The 27,913-nt window shown below is 39.0% G+C and overlaps 1 protein-coding gene across 2 annotated transcripts; it reads left to right on the top strand.

The window, feature by feature from the left end:
* The first annotated feature begins 43 nt into the window (after positions 1 to 43).
* SEPTIN2 (septin 2) lies at positions 44 to 21,738 on the top strand. Of its 2 annotated transcripts, none has more exons than XM_064457038.1 (13): positions 44 to 157; positions 2,719 to 2,751; positions 3,874 to 3,994; positions 7,223 to 7,309; positions 8,164 to 8,287; positions 10,996 to 11,130; positions 11,404 to 11,521; positions 12,672 to 12,773; positions 13,083 to 13,228; positions 13,877 to 13,960; positions 16,350 to 16,407; positions 18,276 to 18,388; positions 18,745 to 21,738. In XM_064457038.1, exons 2-12 carry the CDS (start codon positions 2,743 to 2,745, stop codon positions 18,378 to 18,380), a joined length of 1,089 nt encoding a protein of 362 aa, XP_064313108.1. In that variant the 5' UTR covers positions 44 to 157; positions 2,719 to 2,742; the 3' UTR covers positions 18,381 to 18,388; positions 18,745 to 21,738. The 2 variants fall into 2 exon arrangements, with proteins under 2 accessions (XP_064313108.1, XP_064313109.1); XM_064457039.1 differs by lacking the exon at positions 44 to 157 and adding an exon at positions 666 to 818.
* Positions 21,739 to 27,913: the final 6,175 nt, after the last annotated feature.

Here is a 27,913-nt window from a genome sequence, read left to right on the forward strand (position 1 = left end):
GCGCGCAGGGGCCCTGCGCCGCACCTCCCGGCACCGCCCCGGGGGCGGGGGCATGAGGGCGGGGAGGGGCGCCGCGGCTCCTCCCGTTCCCCCTCAGGGTGCGCGCGCGCGGGAGTGGCGGTTGTGGTCGTTGGCTGCGTGAGGCGCGGGCCGGCAGGTGAGGGGCCCGGAGGGGAGGGGAGTGGGGGGCAGGGCAGGGGCGCTGAGGCAACATAAGGTAAGGGGCGCTGCCCTTCCCTTCTCTCCTCCCTCGGCGAGGCCGGGGGTCCGTCTGCGCGGCCCCTCTATGGAGGGGCGGTGAAGGATCAGCCCCTTCCCGGGCTCCTCCAGGGCTCTCCGGGAAGCTGCTCTGGGCGCTCACCGCGGGACGCACTTGGCGGGCTGGGGATGAGAGAGGGAGGGAGGGCGGCGGGGCGGCCAGGAGGGGTGCTGGGGCGGGGGATGCTGGTGAGGAGGAAGCGGGCGGATGGGAGCTGTGGGGCGGGGCGGTGGCGCCGGCTGTAGAGCCGCCAGCAGCCGGAGGGGGGGTCGGAGCGGTCAGACACGGCACTGCCTCCCCCCGAGGGTTTCGGGGGCGCGGTTCCCCCTTTCCATAGGGAGTGAAGGGGTCGTTCCAGTGCCCTTTGCACGCCACGCTTCAGAAGGCGCTCTTGTGGAAAACTCCAGCCAGGTTGTTGAAACCGGAGGGAAAGAAACGGGATCGCCCAGCTCCAGAGGAAAATCTGGACTGCTCCGAGGCTGCGTGCTCCTGAGCGCTCAGCTGCTGCCCCGAAGGGAATGCTATGGGAAAGATCTTTCGTGAAAGATTTCTGTGCTTGGTCCGTATACTAAAACGTCATATAACTGCAACAATCTGCATAAATAACTCTCCTTCATTTCTTGGTAGCTGTGAGAAACTTTGCTTCGGTCGTAGCCTGAGAAATAGTTGGGTGACAGACAAGCCTTGTGAATTAAAAGAATGTTCTTCTGTGTTCTAGCAGGATCCAGTTTTGTTTGGCACTGAAATTCTCTCACAGAGAATGGTTAAGCAGGGATCAATGACATCATTCGGCAGGAAACAGTCTTGGAGGAGTTGCTATCAGAGCAATCTTGATGATGATAAAAGTGTCTCAGATAACCTCCTCAGTAGTGGCCATAGACCAGCTTATTGACTGTAATACAGACATTGCAGATACTGGTTTTTATTTTTAGCATGAAATTCCACTTGAGAAGCATGTTATCCATTTTTTATTCCGTGTGTGTAATCAGGATGCCAGATTTATGTGAAACAACACCAGATTGGTTCAATGTTTAGCACCTTTAGTCTCATCCTTGCCATCAAAAAGCCTTCCTAAAACTGACCTCTTCTGTATTGGGGAGGGGGGAGAGGGAAGCAGCTTGGTAACTTCTAAGTAATCATGGTGAGCTAAGAAGTTGCACCTTAATAAACCTGAAAGAGGTTGTGCTTGTATATATGTACATATACAGTAGCTTTGAGAAGCAAATGCCAGAGCAGCCAGAAATCATCACAAATTTGAAAACAACTTTGCCTTTAACTTTGCACAAAAAAGGTTGGGCTCCTGTCTGGCTGGCTCTTGGCAGTTTGCTTTGACTTGGAGGTGTCTTTTTGATGGGAGGAATAGGCTGAAGGGTGCTGTAACCTGTAGCAATTTGGTGTCATTTCACATGAAGCTGAACTCACTGACAAAAATCTGCTTGGAAGATGGACAGAATCAGGCAGTGATCATTTCAAATCCATTAAGTCAAAGTGGGAGTGAGCTAGATAGGTGAAAGGTGGCTAAGATATGCGGGCTTTGTGAGTGGCAACAGACACCTGTTTGGTTAGAGGGCAACCCAGGGGAGGGACTAGAACCCTTGGAGCTCTCATCACTTGAAGATACAGCATATGTTGACGTTTTTATATTGCCATAGTAAATTATAGCCGTTTTTATATTGCCATAGTAAATTATAGCCGTTTTAATATTGCCATAGTAAATTTAGCCTTTCTTTTCTTGAACTAATGCAAGTTAGTGCAATAGAAGTTCAATTCTGTTGACAGGTCTTTGTTCATCAGGAGATTTTTTTGCATAGAGGTGTTAGATGAGATATTTTTTTTCCCCTTGTCTGTTTTGTATCTCAAAGTGATACAGCTGTGTGTGAAAATTTTACTTGGCGACAGAAGTTAAAATGACTGAGTTTGCAAGCATCCAGACGAAAGGGGAGGAGAAAATGTTTCATTTTGAAGCTGTCAGCTCTTTACATAACACTCAAGCATGAAAGGAAATGTCGAGGGGAAAGAGGCTTAAAAAGAAAAAAATACACAAGTTCTTTTTCTGAGCTTTGAAAAAACTGTTTCCTGTAAATAGTGAGATGTCTTTAAGCAGTGTATTTGGTTTGGTTAGTTTCCGGAAAGGATGTGAACTTTGCTTTTTCAGGCTTCAAAATGGTTTGTTGTACATCTAGTGCCTTTTAGTACCCCACATTCATGTTGCTTGAATTTATTGTCTGATGATGTTAATAGGAGTAATGGTTGCTGAAGATTCTGCCCCTCGTTAATACCGAAGAGTCAAATACTTGACCTCTGTGAAACAATCAACACTGTTTCAAAATTTGGACATCAAATCAAGAATGCTTCTTTTTAAATATAGTGTGCAACAGTGGGTATTATATTGTTTTGTGTTTTGGTTTTTTTTTCTTGTATGATTTTTAATAAGCTGAAAAACATTATTAATTTTCCAGATTTGTTCCTGACCTTCCATAAAAATGTCCAAGGTAAGAATAAAATTTCTGTCTTCCAATGTAACAATGTGAATCAGATAAATATTTAAAAATATTAAATATTTTAAAAGGGCAGAACGTGTAACTTGCATCATGTTTGATGGTGATGTGTATGCTAAATTTATGGGTCATAAATAAGAGAGAGTCCACATTTAGAAAATATAATATTGAAAGATTGACTGATGTAAAGCATATATTAAAGTAGTTTCTTACAAGTATAAACCTCTGCAGTTGACAAATACTCTTGGAAGGATTTAGTTTTGGTCATTGAGTTGCACACAAGCTCCCTGGTACATTTTCATTGAAGCTTCCATTCTGCTACTGTGTTTTGAGCCAGAATCATTTAAGAAAAGGATGTTCTTAGATTTAATTTATTCATTTACTAATAGAGCCAACTGATCTTCTGGAAAAATCCTTCATAAACCATGTGGTAATTTAGAATACCATTGACATGCTGGGATTCATCTAGTTCTTGGTCTCATGCCTATGGTATAATGGGTATAACATCCATGTTAGCTTATTGGAGTGAAATGAATGATAAAGGGTACTCAAGTGGTGTGCTTGAAGAGGGGAACTAAAGATTTCTCTGCAGCATTTGTAGCAGTGGGCATTTGAAACGCTGTTGTGTAAATCCCGTGCCCTTTAGAAGAGATCTCTGAAGAGGACTTCCAGCTGTCACTTCCTGAGTTGTTCAGTGTTTTCATTTGGATGTGCTAAAAACAGATTAGAAATCTCCACCTTTCTATTTAAGTCTGTAAGCATTGGACAAAAGCTTTTTCATTTTAAATGTGTGTGAAGACACTGTTTAAAAAGTGTGTGATTACTGAATGCGCTTCAAACTTCAATAAAGAAAAGTTTGGGGGTTTGTTTCTTTCTTCTTATGGTGATCTTGCTGGATAGCTGAATAAATGACTTTGGGTTTTTTTTAAACTCTAGGTGAAATGCAGTTGTTCTGTACTTCATGGTGAAGCTGTTGAGTAGTAGGAACACCTGTGTAGTTTACTCTCTGTATGTCATGTGGCTTCAAACCATTTGAAAAAGCTGAGGAAAGCAGTTACACAAACAAGTATGTCTTGAGTGGTTGCTTATTATTGTCTTATTTTATTTTATTTTTAGCAACAGCCTGCTCAGTTTACCAATCCAGAAACCCCTGGCTATGTTGGATTTGCAAACCTTCCCAATCAGGTTCACCGGAAGTCTGTGAAAAAGGGGTTTGAATTTACTCTTATGGTGGTTGGTAAGGAAACGTTTCATGGTCTTTCTCAAAATCAGTACTTGCTCACAGGCAATTTTGAATTAAAATTAATATTACTTCCACTATTGTAAGGCTTCAGCTTGCATCAGAACGCCCTTCTGTACTGTAGCAGTTAACTTTCTTTTATAGTTTATTAATTCATGCAGCAGTTGTTTTCCACGCCACAAACCATGTTTGAATACATTAATAAGTTTGTGGGTGAAGAAATTTTGTGGTGAAGTCCAGTCATTGTTACTTCCCTCCTTCTCTTCTGTCTTACAGGATTCAAGCATTGCATTTAAAATACAGTTTAAAACTGTTTTTGCATTTGAATAGTGTCTTTGGTGGCTTGTGTGTTTTGATTAAGAGAATAGTATTAAGGAGACTATTCTATTTAAAATGTTCTGTATATTTCTGTAGCTCAAAAGAATATGAACTCTGATCTTTCCACCCTTTTTAAATGCTCTTATAAGAGAAGAATGAGAATTGGATTAGCTGGTTTTGATGTGAGCTGTTACTTTTGAAATTTATCTTGATTTTCTGTTAGCAGTTATAATTTAAAGTTTAATTCTGTATGATATTTCATTGAGAATCTCCTTTGGTATCTGGAATGGAAATTAAAAATCCATTGTGTCTGCAGAAATACCTTGTTCCTCTGAGAAGTCGGTTGTATTTTTGCAAATTAAGTAGGCTCCCAAATCAGGCTTGGGCATCTTTTATATCTCTTCTGGTCACACTGCTTGGAAGCTGTAACTTCTGAGATTTTCGTGTTTGAACGCTGTAATTCTTGCTTTTAAAATAGGCTTTTGCAAAAAGTAACCCTAATAGAATTAGGTTCTTTATTACCTGGCGTCACAAGAAGTAAATCTCATTTGTATGTTAGATCTGTCTGAGAGAGATCACAGCGGAAATGAGCAGGAGAAGTGAGCTGGTGTATGACAGGAGGTGTTTTAAGTTCTTAATTGTTTTGAGTTCCAGTAGTTACAGAAAGAGTCTGTCCTCAAACCTTTCATTAATTTTGCCAAATGACAGCCCTAGCATTGCTTTTATCCTGTGTCTGTCATTTGTAGTTCGGTGTTGGACAGAGTTGGCCATTATTTTTGTCGTCTTAGAATTTTATCATAGATGTTTACTGTATCTTTCATTAGATTTGCTTAGGATAATATCATATTGGATATCTTATAAAATCTGAGGGTAAAGCCAAACTATAAGCAGATGGTCCAAATTATATCTCCTGTAACTATTCAGAATTTACTGTTCAGTGATCCTAAAAATCTGTTCTGAGAAATAAAAGATGTGCTTCCTCTGCTGCAGCTAAGCTTAAGTTCCAGATCTCTTTGATATTAATAGCAAATATTGCTGTTTGAAGCCGTTCTGGCATATAGACCAAACAGTTGTTTCTAGCTTCTTGTAAAATAAAAAACGGGGAAGATTACATGGTGTCAGAGTAACAGAAAGGCAATTAATCCCACCTATGTCTCAGAGTAAAATTTAACGTTACAGTCATTGTCTGCCAGTATTCTAAGGGATAAATGAAAACTACAGGAAGAGAACTTGGAGAGAAGTAATTGCGTTGAAAATATGGAGTGATTACTTTAAAGTAAACTTAGCAGAGGGAGGCAGTCAGTGTAAGATAAAATAAAGTGTGCTTTAAATTGTTGATTATTTCAACAGTTTGGAATGTGAATTCTTTCTCTTGAAATATGTATGGGGTTTAAGTATGTTCTCCTGTTGGTTATATCTCAGTGTCTGTATTGGACTATTATTCTTCATTAAGTTGCCATGCTGCTTAATTTCTGAGCAGGAGAATGTTTATTTAAAGGCTGTCTGCACTGAGTCAGCCCTAATCAATAGTTTTTGTTCTTCTCATTGTTTTTTCTGCTATTGTTTATTGTAGTATGTGAAAATACCAGCTTGAGTTTGTAACAATTTGGCTGCTTGGCTGTGTTGCTTCTAAAGAAATCCTAACCACTTGTATTTATTAACAGTTCCATGGTTGTTCCCATTATTAAGCCATGACTTAATAGTTATTTCACGTGAGAGTTGCTAAACTCTGACTACTGTGGCCAGTAGTTAGAATAGCTACTCTTTTCATTAATACTTGACAGTGGCTATGAAAACTGATTTGGTTTACATGTAATATTTACCCAGACTGAAAGTATGGAATGTGCCACTGGTTAAAATCATGCTTTTTTGGTTTTGCTGACATGATGCCATGTGACTGTTGACTTACTCTGCCTGCATGTCTCTTGCTGGTGAAGGCTGCACTCATAAAATCTGATCTTGGGAGATACATTCTATAAGGCATTAAAAATTGGCATCTCCTAGTCAAATATTTATTTAAAAAATAATTCCACCTCTTTTTTCTTTTGTTCAGATATTTTTGTCAGGCTCCTGTTGCAGAATAGTTTGTGTAACTTAGAGGAATCATGTGGCCCATCATTTTTAACTTCTAAATTTTTTAATTAATTCTACCAACACCTGAAACAAAACCAAAATTCTAGAAAAGGATTTGTTCAGTGAATTCAAGTACGGAGTGTTTTGAGTTGCTGGTCTTTTTTATGCCATGAACATTTGTTTTGATTAAGATCTTTAGCTAATTAGTTTGCTTTTGAACTTTCCTCATGGCTTGGTCAATAGCCCTAGAACAAAAGTATATTTATGGTACACTTTGGTAATCCCCAGTTCCATCAGTGAAAAAATTGCTCTGTGTGTATGCTCAGTAGCCATGTCATATTCCTCTTCCCTTGGGTTCCTGTTTGCCACATTAGCATAAAAACCAGAAATAAATCATACTTCATGATGGCTGGCTGTGCAGAAGTTCAGCAATGCCTTTTTCAATGTATCAATTGATATAGCTAGGCAGGATCTAGCTTCTCAACTGTGTATGAACTTTCACATTCTGGAGTGATAGCAGAAAAGCATGCCTTAAAAAATCGAGAGACCTGAAACGGGAATTTTTAATTATAAATTGATCAGAACTCCAATTGACTAGCAGATTTGATTACAAATCATCAGTGAAAGCTCTGAGAAAGTGTGTAATAAAGCTGAGATGTGAAAATTGTTCAGCCTAATGCAAACTTTTCTAATACAAAATTGTAAGCTGTGAATTTTTAAATTAAAAGATTTAAATTTAACATAAAAAAAGATGTATAGTCAGATGATACTGTCTGGATAGAGTTGAAATTAGTTATGTAAATATGTTGAATTTGTCTTTACATTGAATCACAGGTGAATCTGGGTTGGGAAAATCTACATTGATAAACAGCCTCTTCTTGACAGATCTCTACCCAGAACGGATAATCCCAGGAGCTGCTGGTAAACACACCTTTGTTCTAGTTTCTCTGTTCTCGATGATTTTTGGAGTCGAATGCTTTTACCTTTGGATTTTGGTAACAGCCAGCAGTGATTTCTAATTGTAGTAGTTTCTAATGTATTTCCTTATACTTGAACTGTTTTATAGAATTTGTTCCCTCTGTACCCAGGATGTATACAGAGTCTTTGTTTAGTCCTTGGGTGCATTCATACTAGCACCTAGAAAGTTGATCCCTTCTTTTGATGACATAAAAAAAGGTCATTGTGTCACAGCAAGATAAGCAATCAACTAAACCAATCAGAAACTTCCTTTAATTTTTAATATATTGCAGTTCTAAACATCTGCATTGTTTATGCCTGCTTGGACTTGCAACTTGCTTCTTTTGCTTTGGATTGATATTTAGTGAACGTGAACTTCACCTCCTTTTCTTCAGTGTCTTGTCCCTTTTTTATTCTGTTAACCAAGGTATACAATAATCCAACAGAAGAGAATATTTTAAGAAAATAGAGGAAGGTGCTGGTTTTTTCCCCTCTTTGCTAATTGTTGAATGACTTGCTTTAATAATTTGTAATGTTAGCTGAATAATTAGTTATCACTTTCAACCTTAGGAAAAAAAATCCATTATGTATAATTTAGTATTGTTCTCCAAATATCTGATTACCTACAGTTTTTTGTCAGTCTCTTCTAACAAAATCTGACGAACTTAAATACTGAGTCTTGCTGTTAAGTTATCAGGCCTTAGAAGGTGATCTGTGGAATAACATTTATATGGTTGCATCTGCCAATTAATCTTTTGAGCTTATCTCAAAATGTCTTATAAATACTATTCTGAAAGATCAAGTTTATTGACTTTTAGAGAAGATTGAACGCACTGTGCAGATCGAAGCCTCAACAGTTGAAATTGAAGAGAGAGGTGTGAAACTGCGTCTGACAGTTGTAGATACACCAGGATATGGGGATGCTATCAATTGTCGAGACTGGTATGTAAACAGAGTATAATATTGATCTGTGTATGAAGACTGACATCCCTTTCATATTGGTCCTGGGGGCGTGGGAATAAGTAACTGAAGTGGGGCTGCATTAATAATGATATGTATATCATTCAAAGTTCAAAGTAGGATGGCCCATGTGGCAACCCTAGCTATTAAACACTTCCATTCCACACGTGATTCAAGGTTAAGACTTGTTAAGATAATGACTTAACAGTCATTATCTTACTTTTTTTGGTGTGTTATGTGAAGTACTGAATTGCAGGTGTGATTTTTTGGAGAGACTGGCATGTGTTCTAATTCTGAGGAAGCTTAATTTAGGTGTTACGAGTTCATTCAGATACATGTAAAGAGTCATCAGTAACTTACACACAACTTGAAATAAATCTTGTGGCACAGATTTTTTTTTTTCTTAGTTAACTTAAGTTTGGAAGAGTTTTAAGTGAACAGTGACCTTGACTTTTTTAATAGTCAGGACGCAATGGAACCACTGGTGCACAAGAAGTTCAGCAATACTCTGAGAAAATAAGTCATCTGGTCTTTAGTGCAAGTAAAAATCCACCTTTAGATCTTGTCCACATTCATTTGAGCATTCTCAGATTCTGTGCTTCATTTTTAAGTGCATTTTCATCATCTTTGGGTTTGATGTTTTTGGTGGTTTTTTTTTTTTGAGAAACTTACATTATAATAAATACTAAACAATAATCTTGAGATCAATGGCGATCAGTTTTCAATGTTAATCCCTCTCCCCACATGTCTCAAGCCCTTAAAACTCAAGGCAGGGACTGGGGATATAAAGTCCCTCTCATCATAAGTTAAGATCAGGTTCGAGACCACCTGAGGAACTTGAACTTGATAAGGGATTTGGACTGCCCCTCCATGGGACCGGACAAGATGCATCCCATCTTGTTGGGTTATCTGTGGCAGATGTAGTTGCCAAGCCACTCTCCATTGTATTTCAAAAATCATGGCAGTCAGGCAAAGTCCCCAGTGACTGGAAAAAGGGAAATATCATGTCCATTTTCAAAAAGGAGGACCCTGGGAACTACTGACCAGTCAGCCTCCCCTCCATGTCCAGTAAGATCATGGACAGATCTTCCTGGAAGATATGTTGAAACATATGGAAGACAGGAAGGTGATTAGATACCACCAATATGGCTTCACTGAGGGCAAATCATGCCTGACTAATTGGTGGTGTTCCACAATGGAGTAGATAAAGGAAGAACTATTGATGTTATCTACTGATTCTGTTAGGCCTTTCATATGGTCCCCATAACATACTTGCCACTAAATTGGAGACATAAGGGTTTGATGATCAGGCTGTTGGATGGATAAAGAATTGGCTGGATGGCCATGTCCAAAAAGTTACAGTCAGTGGCTCAAAGTCTAAGTGGAAACCAGTAAAGAGTGGTGTCCCTCAGCAGTCCATAGTGGAACCAATACTATTTAATATCTTCATCAATGATATAGTGGAATTGCTGACACCAAGCTGAGTGGTACAGTTGATTCACTAGAGGTAAAGGGATGTCACCCAGAGAGACCTTGATGGGCTGGAGGAGTAGATGCATGCAAACCTTATGAAGTTCAACAAGGCCAAGTGCAGGGTCTTGCACATGGGTTGGGGAAGTCCTCAATGTAGACTGGGAGATGAATGGGTTGAGAGCAGCCCTGCAGAGAAGGATTTGGGGATACTGGTGGAGAAAAAATTGGACATGAGCTGGCAATGTGCACTTGCATCCCTGAAAGCCGTTTTTATCCTGGGCTGCATCAAAAGGAGCGTGGCCAGCAGGTCGAGGGAAGGGATTCTGCCTCTCTACACTGCTCTGGTAAGACCCCACCTTGGAGCACTGCATCCAGCTCTGGGCTCCCAGCACAAGACAGACATGGACCTGTTAGAGTGGGTCCAGATGAGGGCCATGAAAATGATCCAAGGGCTGGATCAGCAGTGAGAAAAGGCTGAGAAAGTTGGAGTTGTTCAGCCTAGAGAAGAGAAGGCTCCAGGAAGACCTTACTAAGGCCTTTCAATATATGAGGGGCTTATAGGAAAGATGGAGAGAGACTTATTACCAGGGTCTGTAGTGGCAGGGCAAGGGGCAATGGTTTTAAATGGAAAGAGGGTAGATATAGAGTGGACATAAGGAAGTTTTTCACAGTGATGGTGGTGAGATGCTGGAACAGGTTGCCCAGAGAAACTGTGGATGCCTCATCCCTGGAAGTGCTTATGGTCAGGTTGGACCGTGTTTTGAGCAACCTTTCCAGTGAAAGGTGTCCCTGCCCAGAGCAGGGGGGTTGGACTAGGTGATCTTAAAAGATCCCTTCCAACCCAAACCATTCTGTGATTTTTAAATCAATTTGGAACAAGAAGCTTAGATTATCCTGAGCATGTGTAATTAATACTAGTCAAAAGATGAATGCTAACCCAAGAGAAGCTTGCTGTACAAGTTAAAATGGTGTTATATGCGTGTATATTTTACTTTTAATATAAAATAAAAGATATGCATAGTAGTTCGTTATTCCAGAATTCAAGTAAAATTTTAATATATGTGCTCTTCTACTCTTACAGTCTTACAGCACCACTAAATTAATTTTTGTACATCAACAGGATGTTTTGGTGTTTTAATATTACCTTTGAAACATCACTAAAATTAATGACCATTTGGGAATGAACATGATTTCTTGAATCCATTTTTGTTTTACAGTTTTAAGACCATAATCTCTTACATTGATGAGCAGTTTGAGCGATATCTGCATGATGAGAGTGGTTTGAACAGAAGGCATATCATCGATAACCGGGTTCATTGCTGCTTCTATTTCATTTCACCATTTGGTCACGGGTAGGTGTTTCTCCCTAACTTTATTTTACTTCAGGGCGTTGGTTTGTGGTTGTTGACTTAAATTTTTAAAATCAGATTGCTATTACTTAAGTAGTAGGACAGCTGGAATTAATTGGCTGTGTTCTTTTTCTCTGCTTAAAGAGAGAGATCTGTATTGGTGTAAAATAAATTGGTAATTTAGATAAAAAATAAATTAAACTTTTTCTACATTTTAATCTTAGCCCTAAGCCTTTGGGTAATTTAGATTAAAATTTTTCCACATTTTAATTTTAGCCTTAAGCCTCTGGATGTTGAGTTTATGAAGGCCATACACAATAAAGTAAATATTGTACCAGTGATTGCAAAAGCTGATACGCTTTCTCTGAAAGAGCGAGAAAGACTAAAGAAAAGGGTAAGTATTTTTCTGGCTTGCTGAGAAATATTGTAACTTAGGTTATAGCAGCATGGTTACTGAAGAGAGGGGTGTTCTCATTCAATATCGTGCTGTCCTAGACAAGAAAAATATAATTTCATGCACAGTGTAACATTATTTAATGTGTAGTTTGGTAGCTTGTAAATTCTTCTATTATGTATTTAACCCAGAAATTGTCCTTAAAATGTTGTGTGTGAAATGTCAGATTGACTACAGTTACAATTACATTATGAGTGAATTTTGAAACTTTGGAAAAATATTTAAATGCATTTGCTAATGGTAACTGCTTTCTTACCTGTTTAATCAGCCCCAAAGCTGAGATAGTATCTCCATCTATAATGTGTATATATTTTTTTACCCACTCAGAATTCTGATGATTGAAAAGCAGGACTTCAGTATTTGCTAAAGGTGGGGGGGAAATGCAACAAACCATCATGAGTTAATAACAACTATGAAATTTAGAAAGAAGTGTAGAGTTAACTTGCCAGAGGCCACACTTGATCCAGTTGTAGCTGTTTTATTTAAAACCTTATCTGTGATTTTTTCACTTGCAATAAAAATAGAGAAGTATGCTTTACTTTGATATACATATTGTGCTAGAATTCTGCAGAAATAAAGATTTTTTTAAAAAAATTTATTTTAAAGAGCAAAATTTGGGTTTATGGCAAATGGCATCCAGCTGCAGATGCCATTCTTAGCAGTCATGAAGACAGAAAAAACTACTTGTTATGTCTGTAGTTCAGTTAGGCTTTTAAACACTCCTACCCCTACCACCGATATTAATTCAGAGGCAAGTGCAAGGAGTTTTAGACTGTTCAAAGCAATTAAGTCAATGCTAGATAATAAAAATAATATTACAAAGGTTTAAAAAAAGCTCAATTTCTTATGTGTAATCCACAGAGGACAGTGTTTATTTGAAACGCTATTGTTTGTCTGAAACCGTGTGGCAAGTAGTTGTTGAATATCACGAAGAAATATGGTGTTTAAAACAAATACTTGCCAAGTAATTTGGATCAGTAAGGCCCAAATTTCTCAAGAGATGGTGTATAACTGATTAATTTTACCTTAAGTTTTAAAAGTACTGGCCTTACATGGATATTATCTCAATTTCTTGTATTATAAATCTCAGATTCTGGATGAAATAGAAGAGCATGGCATCAAGATCTATCACCTGCCAGATGCTGAATCAGATGAGGATGAAGATTTTAAAGAACAGACCAGACTCCTGAAGGTATGACTGGCTTCATAGGTTACATACGTGGATAATATACTGTGTCTTTTCGGCCTGCTCAGAGGGCTTTAGAACAAGATACATACCGTGACCTGCAATGAGACCTTGAGTGAGTCGCTGTGTGTCTGTGCCCATCCTTCTCATTCTGAAAGGTGGTAGTAACAATGACTTATTTTTTTTTTTACAGCTTCAAATTAAAAGCATTACAAACTTATTTCCGTCATATGCAGTGCTGAGCAGAACAAGAGTTGTTCTTGGAGTTGTTTGTTCTGGTTCATTATTAGTAATTTTTGCCATTTTGGCTTTCAGGCCAGCATTCCATTTTGTGTAGTGGGATCCAATCAACTCATTGAAGCCAAAGGTAAAAAAGTTAGAGGTCGACTCTACCCATGGGGTGTAGTTGAAGTGGAGAATCCAGAACATAATGACTTCCTGAAGCTGAGGACCATGTTAATGTAAGTTAGAAAATATCAGTTAAATGGTAGTTTAAAAATCAATTACCAGGAAGATACTCAACTACTGTAATGGGGGTTTGGAGCAGTTGTGGAATCCTTTGAGACATTCAGAATTTGTCTGGAGAAGGCTAAGAGCAAGCGTGACCTAGCTGGGATAGGTCTAGGCAGGAACTGGACCACATAGGCTCCATAGCTTCTTTCCAACCTGAATTACTCAATGATTCTGTGAAAATAATCTTTGTCTAATTATTTTGTTGAACACAGTGTTGTCTTGCTATCCAGAATCCCCAAGAACATAAAACAGGTTGCTTCACACCTTGTGCTTATTTAAATATATCTATATCTAGATACATGTCTGCAAAGGAGTAGACTTCAAAAGTCCACTGGTTGATTTTTTTCAGGCTTTACTATGCTTCCCCTGCCCAGCACTGCTTTACCAAATGCTTCACCCAAGAGGATGGCTTATGTCAGGCCTCAGGGTCTGAGGTGGTGTCTCTGTGTGTCTTTTATTGCACTGATTTAACTTAAATTAGCTGGTTAAATGGGTGTACACGCTGAACATGTTGACCCAATACAGTGCTGAATGTGAGACTTGGTTAAGCGAGCTGATGTGACACAGGTATGTTTTAATTATTGTTCTTCCTCCAGCACCCATATGCAAGATCTTCAGGAGGTGACCCAGGATCTTCACTATGAGAACTTCCGCTCTGAGAGGCTCAAACGAGGTGGCAGGTTGTTATCTTATGGTTACATGCTGTTTCTTCCTTTTCTGAATTTACTTTTTGGTGTCTCTCTCTCTCGGTGTCTCTCCTACCATTTACTTGTGAGGACTTGGTAGATCACAGACAGCTCTACAGCTCCAGTCAACACCAAGTTCAGTCGATCAGCTTACACTGAACGTAAGAAAAAGTACTGCATAAATCTGAAGAGACAGTTGTGACATTAAAAGGGTGTAGATAGGTCTCTGCTTTGTTTTAAGACTTGAACACACTTGGATTGAAACATTTGAGGTAAATAAGTAGGGCAGAGGTCTATGATAAATGCTGTCTTCAAAAATCTGCATGTTATGTCAGTGCTGATACATTAAAGGGTTTTTTCCAGAATTAACTACTGGAATATTTGGACTGTGTCTTTAGAAAGAGAGGCTCAAGACCTCTGCAGTCCTTTATTAAACACGGTATAAAGAAATAATTTTCTTTGCATAGCAGTCACAGGATAATGTCTTTCAATCCTGTTTTGAGCTGTGGTGGGCAGGGCACAGCTTTCCTGGTAAGAGACAGGCAGGACACCTCATTTTTCATTAAAATAGCAGGGTTTGTGAAGTTGAGTTTGTCAGTTCTTGTTGAAAACTGGGTGTTTCCTGGTTTAGATTTTTCAGCTGCTGCTCTTATGTCAACCACTAGAGGGTTTCATAATAGCACACTTCAGTGGGTTTGATGTATTTTGCAAAGCTTTTTCCATCATGCTGCTGACATAGGTTTTGTCACATGTCTAGTCAGTTTTCAGGCAAAAGAGTTTGTCCCGATCTCTAGCATTGGCCTACAAGTCCAGTTTTCCCTTCAGAGAAGATGACATGCTCTTTTCCCCTGACTTTTAAATCTTACCTTCCGAAGTTGAAGCTAAAAAATGGTGTGTTTTGCCAAGTTCTGGTGCCTGTTTTCTAACAGGTATGTGCAGAGGTCTTAGAAGTAATATAACCTAAGGTCATGCAGAGTTAAAATAATGTTTACCAATTTTTTAGAGGATTTAAAATTTTCTCTGCCAATGACGTGACAGTAAGTCGCTGTTAAGTTGGGGTATATTTCTTTGTGAAGCTAAAACATGGTTTTGTATCTTAACTAGTTAAGTGGTCTATATGTCTTTGTTTTCACACTTCTGAAGTGCTGCTAGAATGTAGTTAAGTTTACTGTAAGTGCAGGTAGTTTGCATGTGAATTTATTTCAAACTTGCACCTACCCCACTGGCAGCATTTGGCTATATTCCGTAACATTCTTAGAGGCTTTTGGGCACAGAAGATTTTTTTTTTTACTGTTTCGTTCTCTGTTAACCTTATAACAAGCCGCAGGTTGTTTGCTTTGCGCTTTTGATGGCACTTGTGTGACTAGATCTGTTAGCAGGTCTTTCCCATTGCAGCATGGGATAGGAGAAATCTATTGCCAAAGTGGTAGGTAATCTTGAAAATATGGTTCATAAAAATATTCTTATGTTTGGTTTCTCAATGTAAAACTGCAATGTCCCAATTAAGCAAGAGTTTGCTGATATACTGATTGAAAGCATTTCCCTAATTTTGTCAGGAGTAATCAATGTTTGTACTATACTTCAATATCTTATACAAAAGAAATATTTTGGACTTAAAAAAAACAATCTAACTTCAAAGTCTTAAGTGGAGCAGAGGATAAAGGGTTCCTGCAGTTGGAAGGATCTTGGATATGTACAGTGGTTGTTTTACTTCTCTGGTTTTGGTTATGAGCCTTTTAGATGCTTGGTAGCAAATGTGGTTCCTGAAGTTAGAGCAGGGATAGAACTGCATTAAAGGAAGGTTCTGCCTGGAGGCTTCCAGATACAGAATTTCTTAGAGCACTGGTGATTTTATATGTTGCTTCATATTTTTGTTGACATCTTGTCTAGCATTAGATGTTCTATGATTCTGTGATACCTTGAACTTATATTTTGCTTTAGTTGTATTGATTTATTGCACCAATGAAAGAAGAATTGAGTATGTGTTTGCAGTATTTCTGAATTTACTATATCTGTGTGGTACTCACATTGCAATCAGTTAAGATAATATTATGCTCAGGTAAACTGCTATACTTGGATACCATTCAGAAATAGTTTTTACTGATACCTACATGCAAAGATCTGTGATGTTTTAAAGTCATAGCCGGACTGGTTTATACTTGTTCTGGGCATAACTTTATGAAGGAGTAATGGATAAACTGATGTCTTAAAAATAAAAACATGAATTGCAGCTACATGGAGAACATGTTTCAATGAAATTCGTTTGTATTAGAACACATATGTCAGTTTCATAAAAGCCTTGATTTTTGTCAACAAAGCATTGTCTGGAAGTTCAAAATATGGAATGTATGCACATTATTGAACAGCATTCATCTTATTTTAGGAAAATAGAAGATGAAGAAGTAAATAAAGACCAGATTCTGCTTGAAAAAGAAGCTGAAGTAAGATGACAGAACTCTATACTCTTGTGATGGGGGAATTTTTATTAATGTATCACTACTTTAGGTCAGATGATTTATATGATCTCAGTAATTTGTAAAGGAAAAGACAGAATTTGCTAATATAAAGTTATTCAAAGTGCAGTAACAAAACAGAATGAAGAGTAGGGGAGTCTCAGGATGCTGATTTGTTGGAACAGGTGGAATCTGGTAAAATGCCTGATTCAGCTGTACGAATCAGTGATGCACATTGTGTGGGGAGGGGAGAGTCATCCTCACATGAGTAAAGTTAGCAGTTGCAGACTGGCAGAAAGTCAGTTCAGCTCTGCAGCAAAGGAGGGAACAATGCTAGGAATTGTCAGGAATAAAGAACGAAACAGAAATTCTCATTCTGCCACTATGATAAATCCATAATGTATAGCTCTAACACTGTTTTCATTGTCCTAATCCAAAAAGGATACAGCTGAGACTAGAAAAAATAAGAGTGAATAGCAAAAAGTGGGAGGAAGGGCTGAAGTGGAAAGCTGAAGCAGGTCCTGTACAAGGGGGGATTAGGTTAATGTTCTTGTTGGGAAGTAGATGACAGAGGGGAAGGATATAGTAAGGGGCTTATGTAATCCTAGGTGGCAGGATGAATGGGAATCTACTATACGAGAAACAGGTCACGTTTAATGAGATTAATAAGTGGCTGATTTCAACTAAAAAGGATACTTTTAAGATAGTCTGTAAATTGTGGAACTCATTAGCGTGGAATTTTGTGCATAGCAAGAATGCAGATAAGCTCAAAAATGCTGAGAGACTGGAGAGTTTTACTTTCTCCATGAATGTGCTGGCTAAACACAAAGGTAGAATTTTTTGGTTTAGCAAGTTCAGAATTTAGATTATTCTAGAGTTTGAGAGTGTATGTCAGGAAATCCTGGTGTGTGTACCTGGCTGTGAGGCTTTTCCATACATTTGCTAATAGCCAGTATTGGAGAGAAGCCTGAATTAGATGGACTTTTTGGACTGCTCTAGCATAAGCAGGTGCTTAGTCTTTAACTAGTGGTCTTAGTGGCTACCCAAGTCCCAAAAGGTAACTTGAGTAAAAGTGAAAAGGGTCATTGTTTCAGGGTATATGAAAAATAATAGTGTAAACATTTCCCAGGTTTAACTTTTAATTGTGAAGCTTAACAGTTTAGTTCGACTTTAAAGTGTAGGTGCACAAAGGTGAGGACACCCAAACATATTTCAGTCATGAGGTTGACTTCCCACCTGTCAGAGTTGGGTACAATAAAAGAATTGAAATCTTGTACATACATCATGGCTGAATTAATCCTAGTAGCTGAGTTACATGATTACCCTGTGTTTAAATGTTGCAGTTCTCTAAAATTGAGCTTCAGCCATTTTTAATAATGCTTATGTCTCCTGGGATGATTTGCCTGTAATACTTGCTTGCACCTAGACATCACTAGTAAGGGAGTTGGGAAGTAATCCTGACAATTTTTTTTAGTGACAGATAGAGGTGTATTTTGGAGGGGACATAAGCTGCTTTTCTTTTGGTGATAAACTTCAGTAACTGTGTGTGTTCAGCACTTCAGTACCACCATTTTTATGCATTTAACTTCAGAGGCGACAAAGACTTCCATTTAGGGATGCTTAAAATCTAATTCCAAATTACAATAATAATGCCTGCTTATTTCAGCCAGTACATTTCCAACCTCTTAATGGATGAGGAAGAGCAGTAGAAGATGCTGTAACCCGAGACTGTTACCCATCAGATAAAGATAATGCAGATATATGTTCCCTCTTTAATATAAATAATTAATAGTGTGGTGGCAGTCATATTCTGAGGTAAGGTTAGGCTAAAGGATTCTTCTGTGCTACTTTTCCAGCTTCGTCGCATGCAGGAGATGATTGCAAGAATGCAGGCACAGATGCAGATGCAGATGCAAAGTGGAGAAGGAGATAGCAGTGCAGTTCACGGACACCATGTATAAAGTCTTTGGTAAGATGTTCAAATAGCCACTTAAAGGGATTTTCTTTTAACTCCTCATTATTGTAGTTGATATTAAGAAGTTCTGGAAAATGTTTACAAGATGGGTTTGCATAGGTTTCAATCTTAGTTTTAATTTTTAAGGTTTAACTACTGTTTGTGAAGTGAAATGGCTTGGAGCCAAACTAAATATTAGAGAGTGTGTGTGTGCGTGTAAGGTGTCTTTGAAATTATGTAAACAGGTGATTCTCAAACCCATGATGAAGTCATAGTTTCATTGTGACTTTTAAAATGTTTGCTGTTTTTTGGGTTTCTAACTGTAAGAAGATAGCTGATGTTAGACTGTATTTTTTCTGTCTTGTTTTTAGATTACTTTATACCCTGACTTAGAGGAGACATTCTGGAGTTGAATTACAGCAGTGTTAAACCAGAAAGGATGCCTTGTACTCAACATGTGACACGGCCTTTGCTTTAGAGTTTAACATGGAAATGCATGGTGGTAACTCTTGTTATAGGTATTTCATAACATGTAGTCAGTTGGTATTTTATATATTATACACCTTTGACTTTGTTTGGTAATCCATATATTGAGCTTATTTTCAATTTCCCATTGTATTAGGGATACAAAATAGACATTGGAACTTTTCTAGCCTGATAGGGTGTTAGATAATAATTTTTTTTTTAACACGGCTTAGTAGCTCCCTGCTTTTAACTTTTACATGTAGAAATAAACAGCTGTCAGTGTCAATGGCATGTAACAGTCACCTCACTAGGGATCTCTGCAAGGTTAATTTTATATTTTTTGCAGTGTTTACAGGTGTGTGTCTGACACCATCAGCGCTTTTTCTGTCTCTGCTCAGGGCAAATAATATCCTTGGCTTCTGCAAGCATCAAATTAAAATTCAAGCATGCCTTGTGTCTTAACAAAAGAAAGAAGAGGAAATGCCTTTTCAAGAGGCATACTGTATTTTATATGACAGTCATTATTTCCTTCTGATTTAATCTTGAGGGGTATATATTCTTTATTGTTTGCCTAAAACCTCTTACTCTATTGCAGATAACTTTTAAGAGTTTCTTGTAGGCTAGCACAAATCAGTCCTGCTATTTTCTGGCATTACTGTAACCAAATAAACTTGAATAATTCTGATACTGTTCAATGAGGTAGACCCCAAAGAGTAGTTTGCTATGCGTGGGTGTTCCCTATATCTAAATGTATAAGATATTCTATAATTCCTAATAAATATTTTTATACAATTTTTAGGGCATTGCAAACTGTTAATTGTAGTATAAAATATATACTAGCTCCCTTCTTTTTTTTAGTGATCTGTCCCTGACAGGATCAATGCAAACTGTATTTTAAGGTCTTGCTCCAAGATGGAGCTAGCAGTATTACTTTGGAAGTGACTCTGGTAAGTGACACCTTTTCTTGTTTGTTTTGTGGTGTTTTTTTTTTTTATATTAGGCCAAGGTCACTTTCCTTAACATTGATAGTAAAGGAGACTGGTTTTTAGCATGGCTGGACTTCTAGTACATGTCATGTTTGGTATTGTATTTGCAGTACATAACAGCTGTGTTATACAGCTACATAGATAATAGCTGATAGCATAAGCAGTAATACGCCATGGTTGTTTTTTCTACTACTTCTGATAGAGCCAGCAATCAGATTTCCTAATATGATCTGTTACAAAACATTATCTGAACAGCTAATAAATAGATAGAATTGCAACTTTTTTCTCTTCTTTGACCTCAGGTGCAGCTGTGACTTTTATAATTTTTTTTAATGTTTCTTTGAAACAATTAATAGGATTTCTACAGCTAGTGTATAACTCCAGTGGTGCTTCAAGTGGCTAGATTAAATATAAACCTGCTAAGCAACTGAAATTTTTACCTGTCTGAAACTACTGTTGATGAATTGTTTTATATTTGAATCTTTCTAAAAATGTGATGTAAAATCCTGCGTCGTAGCCTTTGCTAGGGAGCTCCAGTTTTCTTCTCAAAAGCAATTACTGTAAAAGTTTTGAACAATTCATTTGAGCTTCTCTAACCTTGACAAAGTGAAAATGAGAGTTTTTTTCTATGTTGAGATGCACAGAGATGTTAAGTCCCATTTTGTCAAGTATTTATCTATAAAACTTAAATGGCGCAAACATGCACTTCCAAGTTCTTGTCGTCTTTGTTTCTACACGTTCTTTCGAAAAAACTAATGTGGCATTATTGTCAGAAAACACTCCACAACACCTTATTTATTTCTAAATCTTTTGATATCTTTTTATGAATCAGTTGTCATAAATTTACCAAAAGAACTTACTATAACCTTAAGTCATTGAATACTTTGTGAAGTCCCATGCTGTTCTACAGTTGCCACAAGTCTGGGTGGTTGTTTTTTTTTTTCTGATAATGCAGCATTTGTCCACTTCTAAGCTATTTGTCTGGCATCTATTAAATGTTTTGAACACAGCATGCTTCAGACACTGTCCTCTTTGCCAAGGAGAGCAACTGTGGGACGTTCACGTTTTCATCTGTAAGCTTGGTGTGGTATGGTAAGCTGTAGTAGTATTATGAACCCGTACTTGAAGAAAAAATGTGAAATCTAAAATGTTATGCAAAGGGGGACTAGTTGTACATGTAACTCTGTGTATGTTGGTTTGGTAGTTTTTTCCTGTATTTTTTTAACATGGGGACAAAAGTAGATTGTCCATGCATTTAGTGCTATTTGGCCACTACCTGTGGAATTATGTTAGGCAATGTCTTACTCTCTGAAATATGTATCTATTAAAATATTTGATCAGGATAAAGTGTTCTGTTTGATTCTTAGGCAAATAATTTTTGATATGCAAATTCTAGCAGGAGAAGTATTTGTGGGTTGGTTTGAGTTGTTGTGTTGTTTGGTTGGTTGGTGGTTGTTTGTTTGTTTTTTTAATAGGAAAAAGCAAGTTTATGGGACTTGCCATTTTAACCCAAATACTTAAGACAGCCAATTGCTTCTTCTTCCCAAATCTCTTCTCCTTCACTCTTCTTGTGATGGTCTTGCAATTAGTGGTTTCATGGTAAGAAATGAAAAGTGAGACTACCTTTCTCAGATTCTGTTTCAGACAAACTCAACTACTGGTAGAAGAAAGACTTGGGTAGAAGAAAGATTTGGAGACAAAAGGTAGATGTTGATTCATGGCTTCCTGAACTGGCCACAGTTGTTTTTCTGTTACAGTATTGTAATGGTTTTTATTTTAGGAGTCAAAATACTTTTGAATTTGCAAAGCTTTATAGCAGGTAGCAAAAATGACTTGCTCTTTGTACAAAAATCTGTTCTATTTCGGTTTATGTACTGCCATTAGCCAAGACTATAATAAAAATACTGAAATACACTCTTTTTTTGTTATGATTCTTTATTATCATCAACCCTGGAAATACTAGGTTGTTTGTGGTGATATGTTTTAAATATAAATGAGAAATGCAGATGTGGCTGAAAGAGAACACATTGATGAACCTGCATAAAATACGGTCATTAAGTATTGGATGCTCCAAGTGTACTGGTACAGTGCATTTCCCTATGGGTGTTCCCAGAGCTGCCAAAGTCCTACCTATGAGATCTTGCTTTTTCTGCAGCACTTGCCAAACTTGCATGTCCTTTAGTTATTATGTTAGCATAGGATGAAGGTACTTGTTGTTAGGTGGTGCTTTAAGTGTTAAGGGTCATTGTTTTCTCCAGTAAATCACACTTCCTCTCTGGAGAGAACGAAAGGGTGTTTAATATCTGTTCTGGATATTCCAAAATAATTTAGGGCTCATCTTCCTGTGGAACGACTTCAACAACCCCTATGGCTATTATAGATTAAGAGCACCTGCCTGTCTCATTGTTTTTGGATTCCTGAGCTAACTGTTAATACCAGAAGATTTTTATAGCTGTCCTTTAAATTTGGAATGTGTTGCTTTTGCATGTGCCCTGCTCTGGACAGCTCACTTTAGATTGCGGTATTGGGTTGCTTTGCACTGCTGGCAGGGACATGTGATGCGGTCAGACCACTCCACACACCTGTGCATGTTGTCACCCTTCATATATGGTTTTAAAGCATGTTTGTTTCATTTATCTGAATTATTTAGTGTGGAACTGGTACATTTAGGCTGTAGCGAGAGAAGAGGCAAGGAAGCATCTTGATATGTCAGACCCAATTTTTGAAAGAAGACCTTTTTGTTTGTACTGATGGTGGTTTTTTTTCAGAACAGCATCCTTTCTGTCTGGTGTGGAAGACTACTCTTGTTGAATGCAAATCCAGTTCTGGAAAGGAGTGCTGGAAAAGAATTGCACTAAGAGTTGTACAATGAAATATTTACCGGAAAACTTCTTACAAAAAAATCTTCCAGATTTGTTAGTTCTGTGCATATACACAAAGAGAATGCTAATTGTGACGGGGATTGACATAGCATATCAAAACTGACTGTAAAACACCCACAAAACTGAGTAAACATATTCTAAGCTTTGTATTCAGAAATGTGTGGATTAGTGCCAGTGGTCTTCTCAAACCTTTTTATTATACATTCATGTGTAGGAAGAAAAAGGAAGACTAGGCTTGGAAAAAAAAAAAGATTACAGTAGTTTCATAAATAATATTTAAAATCATGTCGTGGTTCAGCCTCAGTCGGCAACTAGACACCACGCAGCCGCTCGCTCACTCCCCCCCACCCCTGTGGGATGGGGGAAGGGAATCAGAAGAGCAAAAGAACTTGTGGGTTGAGATAAGCATAGTTTAATAATTACAATAAAATAATAATTATAATGATTATGATAATAATGACAATGTTAATATAATAAAATGGAAAAGGAAGGGAAAGAAAAAAAAAGGAAAAAAACCACAGAAACACGAACGATACAACCACTTGCCACCCGCCGACTGACGCTGCCTGTCCCTGAGCCGTGATTGCTCCCTCCCTCCCCCGGCCAGCTCCTCCCCAGTAACACACTGGGCATGACGTTACATGATATGGACTATCCCTTTGGCCAGTTTGAATCTGCTCTCTTAGCTGTGCCCCCTCCCCTCCCAGCTTCTTGTGCACCGGGCAGAGCATGAGAGGCTAGAAAAGTCCTTGACTAGTACAAGCACTACCCGGCAACAACGGAAACTTCCGTGTGTTATCTCAACATTTTTTTCATAATAAGTCCAAAGCACAGTGCTATGCCAGCTGCAGTGAAGAAAATTAACTCTATCCCAGCTAAAACCATGACAAATCATTATAACCCTAACTACCCACATTGAAAATGTCCTTTGTACATTGTTTTGCCATTGACAGTGCTAGAAGGAATGTTACTCTAATGAGTATTTTAGGCAGCATGTTGACTTATGTGCTCACCTGCTGGAACAAGTTCTATTTCACTTTAAATCTGCTTAATAAACCCCAGCTATCACATTATTTTGGAGGAATTGCAGTGCATTGCTTCTATATGGCTATGCAGCTAAAAGTTTTTATATATGCAGATTTTCTATATAACTGTGTATGGGTAAATAAATAACTGTGTATGTGTATCTCTTTTAACCTTTTTCTCCGAATGGATGTCTCATCCAATTTTGCGTGCACTTACATGAATATTTCCTTTCCAGTCATTTTTGCCCACTCATACCATTCTTCATACATTTTCTTCTGATTGTCTCTGTGCTATTCAGTAGATTTTTCTCTTCTTTCGTTAGACTCCTGCCCTTTCTTTACTTCTTTCATTTGGTATCCTGCCAATTTCCAGCACTTTTCTTGTATTTAGTCCACACCTTTTGGGGTAACATTCTTATAGATTCCATTTGTCCTAGTTATAGTGACAGTGGATTGTCTACAGAAGCGTCTCCTTTTCTGAACAGAGTAGTTGGAACTTACTCCCTGGCTGTCTTGGCTCTTCAGCAAGGAATGAGGAAGGAGATCAGTTAGAACCTCTTACGTACCTGTTTCAGGTTGTTCTGAATATTAAAATTGCTGGGCTGGAGATCAAATTTACACCATTACCATTTGCTCCTAGGCATTCCACTTATTTGACATCTGTGGATGAATTAGTCATACCTCTCTCTTCATAAACACTCTAATGACCTCGGAGTAAGTGTCTGAGAGGAAGGCTGCCTTGTGATGCCAGAAGAAAAGAATGTTTGGCATTTTGTTAACCAATTCTACCCAAAAAGGACTATATTCAGCCTTTCTCTTAAAAAGACACTGTTGGTTTACTATCCTGGGCAACAATATCAAAAAGCCTAGTGCAAAAAGGAATGGAGTTTTGTAACGCTTTATCTTCCACAAAAGCTGGAAATTAGTAGGGTATCATCGCAAGGCCCTGAAATAAATTAAGTTCAGACTTGTGAATTGCAACTTTGATGCCAGTTGAGTCCTCTGTTGTTTCTATCCAAGCAGACTGTGTCAGTGCAGAGAAATGTCTTGTTTTCAGGTAATTATCCTGCACCACACCAAGTCCTGTTCATCAAGTGGTTGACCAGACTTGCATGGATCTTTCTGAGCATCTAGCGTGGATGTTTTTAGGCATACCTTGTGTGTCCATTTCATTGACTGCTCCGTGGCATTCTTCCTGGTTTATCTTGCTTCTGTGCCCTGAAGGAGGATTTCCACCAGGATTTTGTTAACTTGTTTCACAGATCTAGTGGCTAAAAAAAAAAAGGTGAATAAAATATCTGCTAACTCATGTTTCTTGACCTCTGTGTAAAGAGAACCAAAAACTGTCACTTCTTCTGCATTTTTGTGGACACTATGATCCTGAAATGCTTCACACTTTATGGAAGTATCTGAAATGGAGGGCAAACAAGGATGCAAATTACTGACGCTCTGGGGAATGTGCAAGACTATCATCTGTAAAGGCTTTGGGAAGAATTGAAACTGTTGCTCGGGAAGACATTGTACTGGAATTCAGTACAAAGAACTTGATGAAATGATATGATCTTCCATATTTGCTGTTTTCCTAACATTTCCTAACATTGTGTGTGGAATAGTGCACAAAGAGCTCCTGCTGACAGATGGTGAGAGAAAGCCAGAAAGGAACTCTTAAAGGATTCCTGCAGTGGAAAAGGTTTCATTTGTGTGATTAAAGCACTTTATAATTCAGCTTGCTGTAGAGCCAACAATTCCAGAATGCATTTCTCAGGAGAGTTAAAATGCACAGTTCTGCTAACAACTTGTCTTAGAGCCCTTAGGTTCCCACCGTGTCTGTCGCATCTTTCTGGAGGTGCTTGATTGTGGCTCAGGGCTGCAGTACATCCTACTCATTCGGACAGCCCAGAAGGCAGAAGGCTGGGAATGCAGCCCGACTTGCCAGCAAGGCAGGTGTTTTCCCGTGCTAGAGCAGCTGTTGGTGCAGTAGCTGTGTCCTACTGGACTACCTCTCTTCTGTGTGGTGCCCTCCTGCCAGAACATACAGGCAGATTGTTATGGAGCACAGCACCTATGCTTGTGCTGTGACTGGCTCATGTGTCCTGTTAGGTGAAGATTTGAATGATGCTGAAACTAGCCTGTTGTCCTGGTACCGAGTGAGATCATGTGCAGTGAAGTCAGGTTTGGTGTAATTCTGGGTCAAGTCCAGAAACTGGGAATGGAGGGAGTATGAGGAAGAAGAAAGTTTTGTCTGGGGAGTGGTTTGATTGCTGACTGCTTTGACAGTGCAGCCCAGACATGATAGGGTCTGGCTCACGGCCATGTATGGGTGTGTCGAAGTTTCAGGTGTGTTGGGGATTTTCTACGGTGTTTAGCAAGGGAAGATCTGATGTAGCTGTATGTTTGCAAGTTTAGTTTCGGTGCTTGAAATGCAGTAGACAAATGAAGCTCATTTCCATTCACAGGAATGAGAGCCAGTAAATCTAGTGAGACAGAGGAGGTGTCCAGCTATCTCAGACAGAGAACAACACGCTTTTTGGAAACTACCTCTGGCTAGAGCAGAGGCGGCCCTGCAGACAGCCTGTTAGGTTGTAAGGAACAGGACCCACAGAGCAAGAAGTGCCATGCTTTGATTGCTGTGGGGAAAAAACTGAGCTCCTTGACAAGAAATGAATGAGGAGAGATACCAACTCTGCCAAGTCTGGGCCTTACTCCTGCTCACTTTGTTTGAAACCCAGTTTAAATGCTTTTGTAGGACTGATGCAGCTAATTGTTTATGCTCAAGTCTCAGCCCTCCTTGGATCCTCAGCTTTGCACAGATCTTCTGTGGTGATGTAACCGGTGCTTGGCACATCAGATTTAGGGTACGGCTGCCTTCTGAGAGGGGTAAAAGTTGCCATATACAAGTTTCTGCTCAACTGCATAAGTCACATGAAGGAAGGTATGGCAAAGGTCAGAGATATTTGAGTTATAAGACATGCCAGCCATTACCAACCTCACTGTGTTGAGGTATTGTGCTTAAAGTGCCTCAGCTTGGCTGTCCTGTTTTTTTACTAAGGAAATAAATTGAGGCTGGTGGGGCAAAGAGAATGAATCGCCTCATTTTTATAAGCAAAGCCAAAAATTCATTGGAAAATTCCCATGTAGGAAACAGAGGATCTCCCAAGTTATGTGAAAATAACTCAGCATATTCTATAGAATAAGGAAATACACCCTGAGAGCTAACGCAAAATAGTCATTAAAAGATATATTGAGCTGCTTCAGCAGTGTATTTATTAAAAAAAGGGGGAAAGCACTGACAGTAAAATGCTTTGTCCAGAACATGCCTGTTCCTGTGCCTTATAACTTGCAATTCCCCTGTTTTTTAAATGGTTTTGACGCATTTTTACTTCTAAGATTTCCATGGAGGAGAGCCTAACATCTTGGTTAAGCTGTACCTGTAGTGGTACTTGCTCCAAGTTCAGAGCTTTCTCCCCTGAAGAGAACATGTGTTTTGGCTCTCCAGTGCTATTTCAGTGAAGCACTTAGCTGGCTGACTAGCACTCTCTTTGGGAAGTTTGTACCCAGAGCAAGAAAACTGGTTCTAATCTTTCATGCCTGGCAAATAGTCTCAGGCTGCCTACTTTACCTACTTTGAAATACAGAAAAACAGTGTTGCAGGAATGCCAGTATGTGTGGCCAGCAGGAGTAGGGAAGCGATCATGCCCCTGTACTCGGCACTGGTGAGGCCGCACCTCTGTGTGCAGTTTTGGGCCCCTCACTACAAGAAGGATATTGAGGTGCTGGAGCGTGTCCACAGAACGGCAACGAAGCTGGTGAAGGGTCTGGAGAACAAGTCTTATGAGGAGAGGTTGAGGGAACTGGGGTTGTTAGGCCTAGCGAAGCGGAGGCTGAGGGGAGACCTTATCGCTCTCTACAACTACCTGAAAGGAGGCTGTAGTGAGGGGGGGGTTGGTCTCTTCCCCCAAGTAACAAGCGATAGGATGAGAGGAAATGGCCTCGAGCTGGATCAGGGGAGGTTCAGACTGGATATTAGGAAAAATGTCTTCTGAAAGAGTGGTAAGGCACTGGAACGGGCTGCCCAGAGAGTCACCAACCATAGAGGTTGAAAAGTTGTGTAGACGTGGTGCGCATGGACATGGTTTAGTGGTAGACTTGGCAGTGCAAGGTGAACGGTCGGACTTGATGATC

Source organism: Phalacrocorax carbo, chromosome 7 (genome assembly GCF_963921805.1).
Source record: "Phalacrocorax carbo chromosome 7, bPhaCar2.1, whole genome shotgun sequence".
In the NCBI taxonomy this organism is placed as follows: domain Eukaryota; kingdom Metazoa; phylum Chordata; class Aves; order Suliformes; family Phalacrocoracidae; genus Phalacrocorax; species Phalacrocorax carbo.

Bases quoted from the DNA above. Each gene is read 5' to 3' on its own strand.
- SEPTIN2 (XM_064457038.1), top strand. The intron at 13,229-13,876 runs GTAAGTTAGAAA...TTCTTCCTCCAG, and splicing joins AAGCTGAGGACCATGTTAAT to CACCCATATGCAAGATCTTC. The intron at 13,961-16,349 runs GTTGTTATCTTA...ATCTTATTTTAG, and splicing joins AGGCTCAAACGAGGTGGCAG to GAAAATAGAAGATGAAGAAG.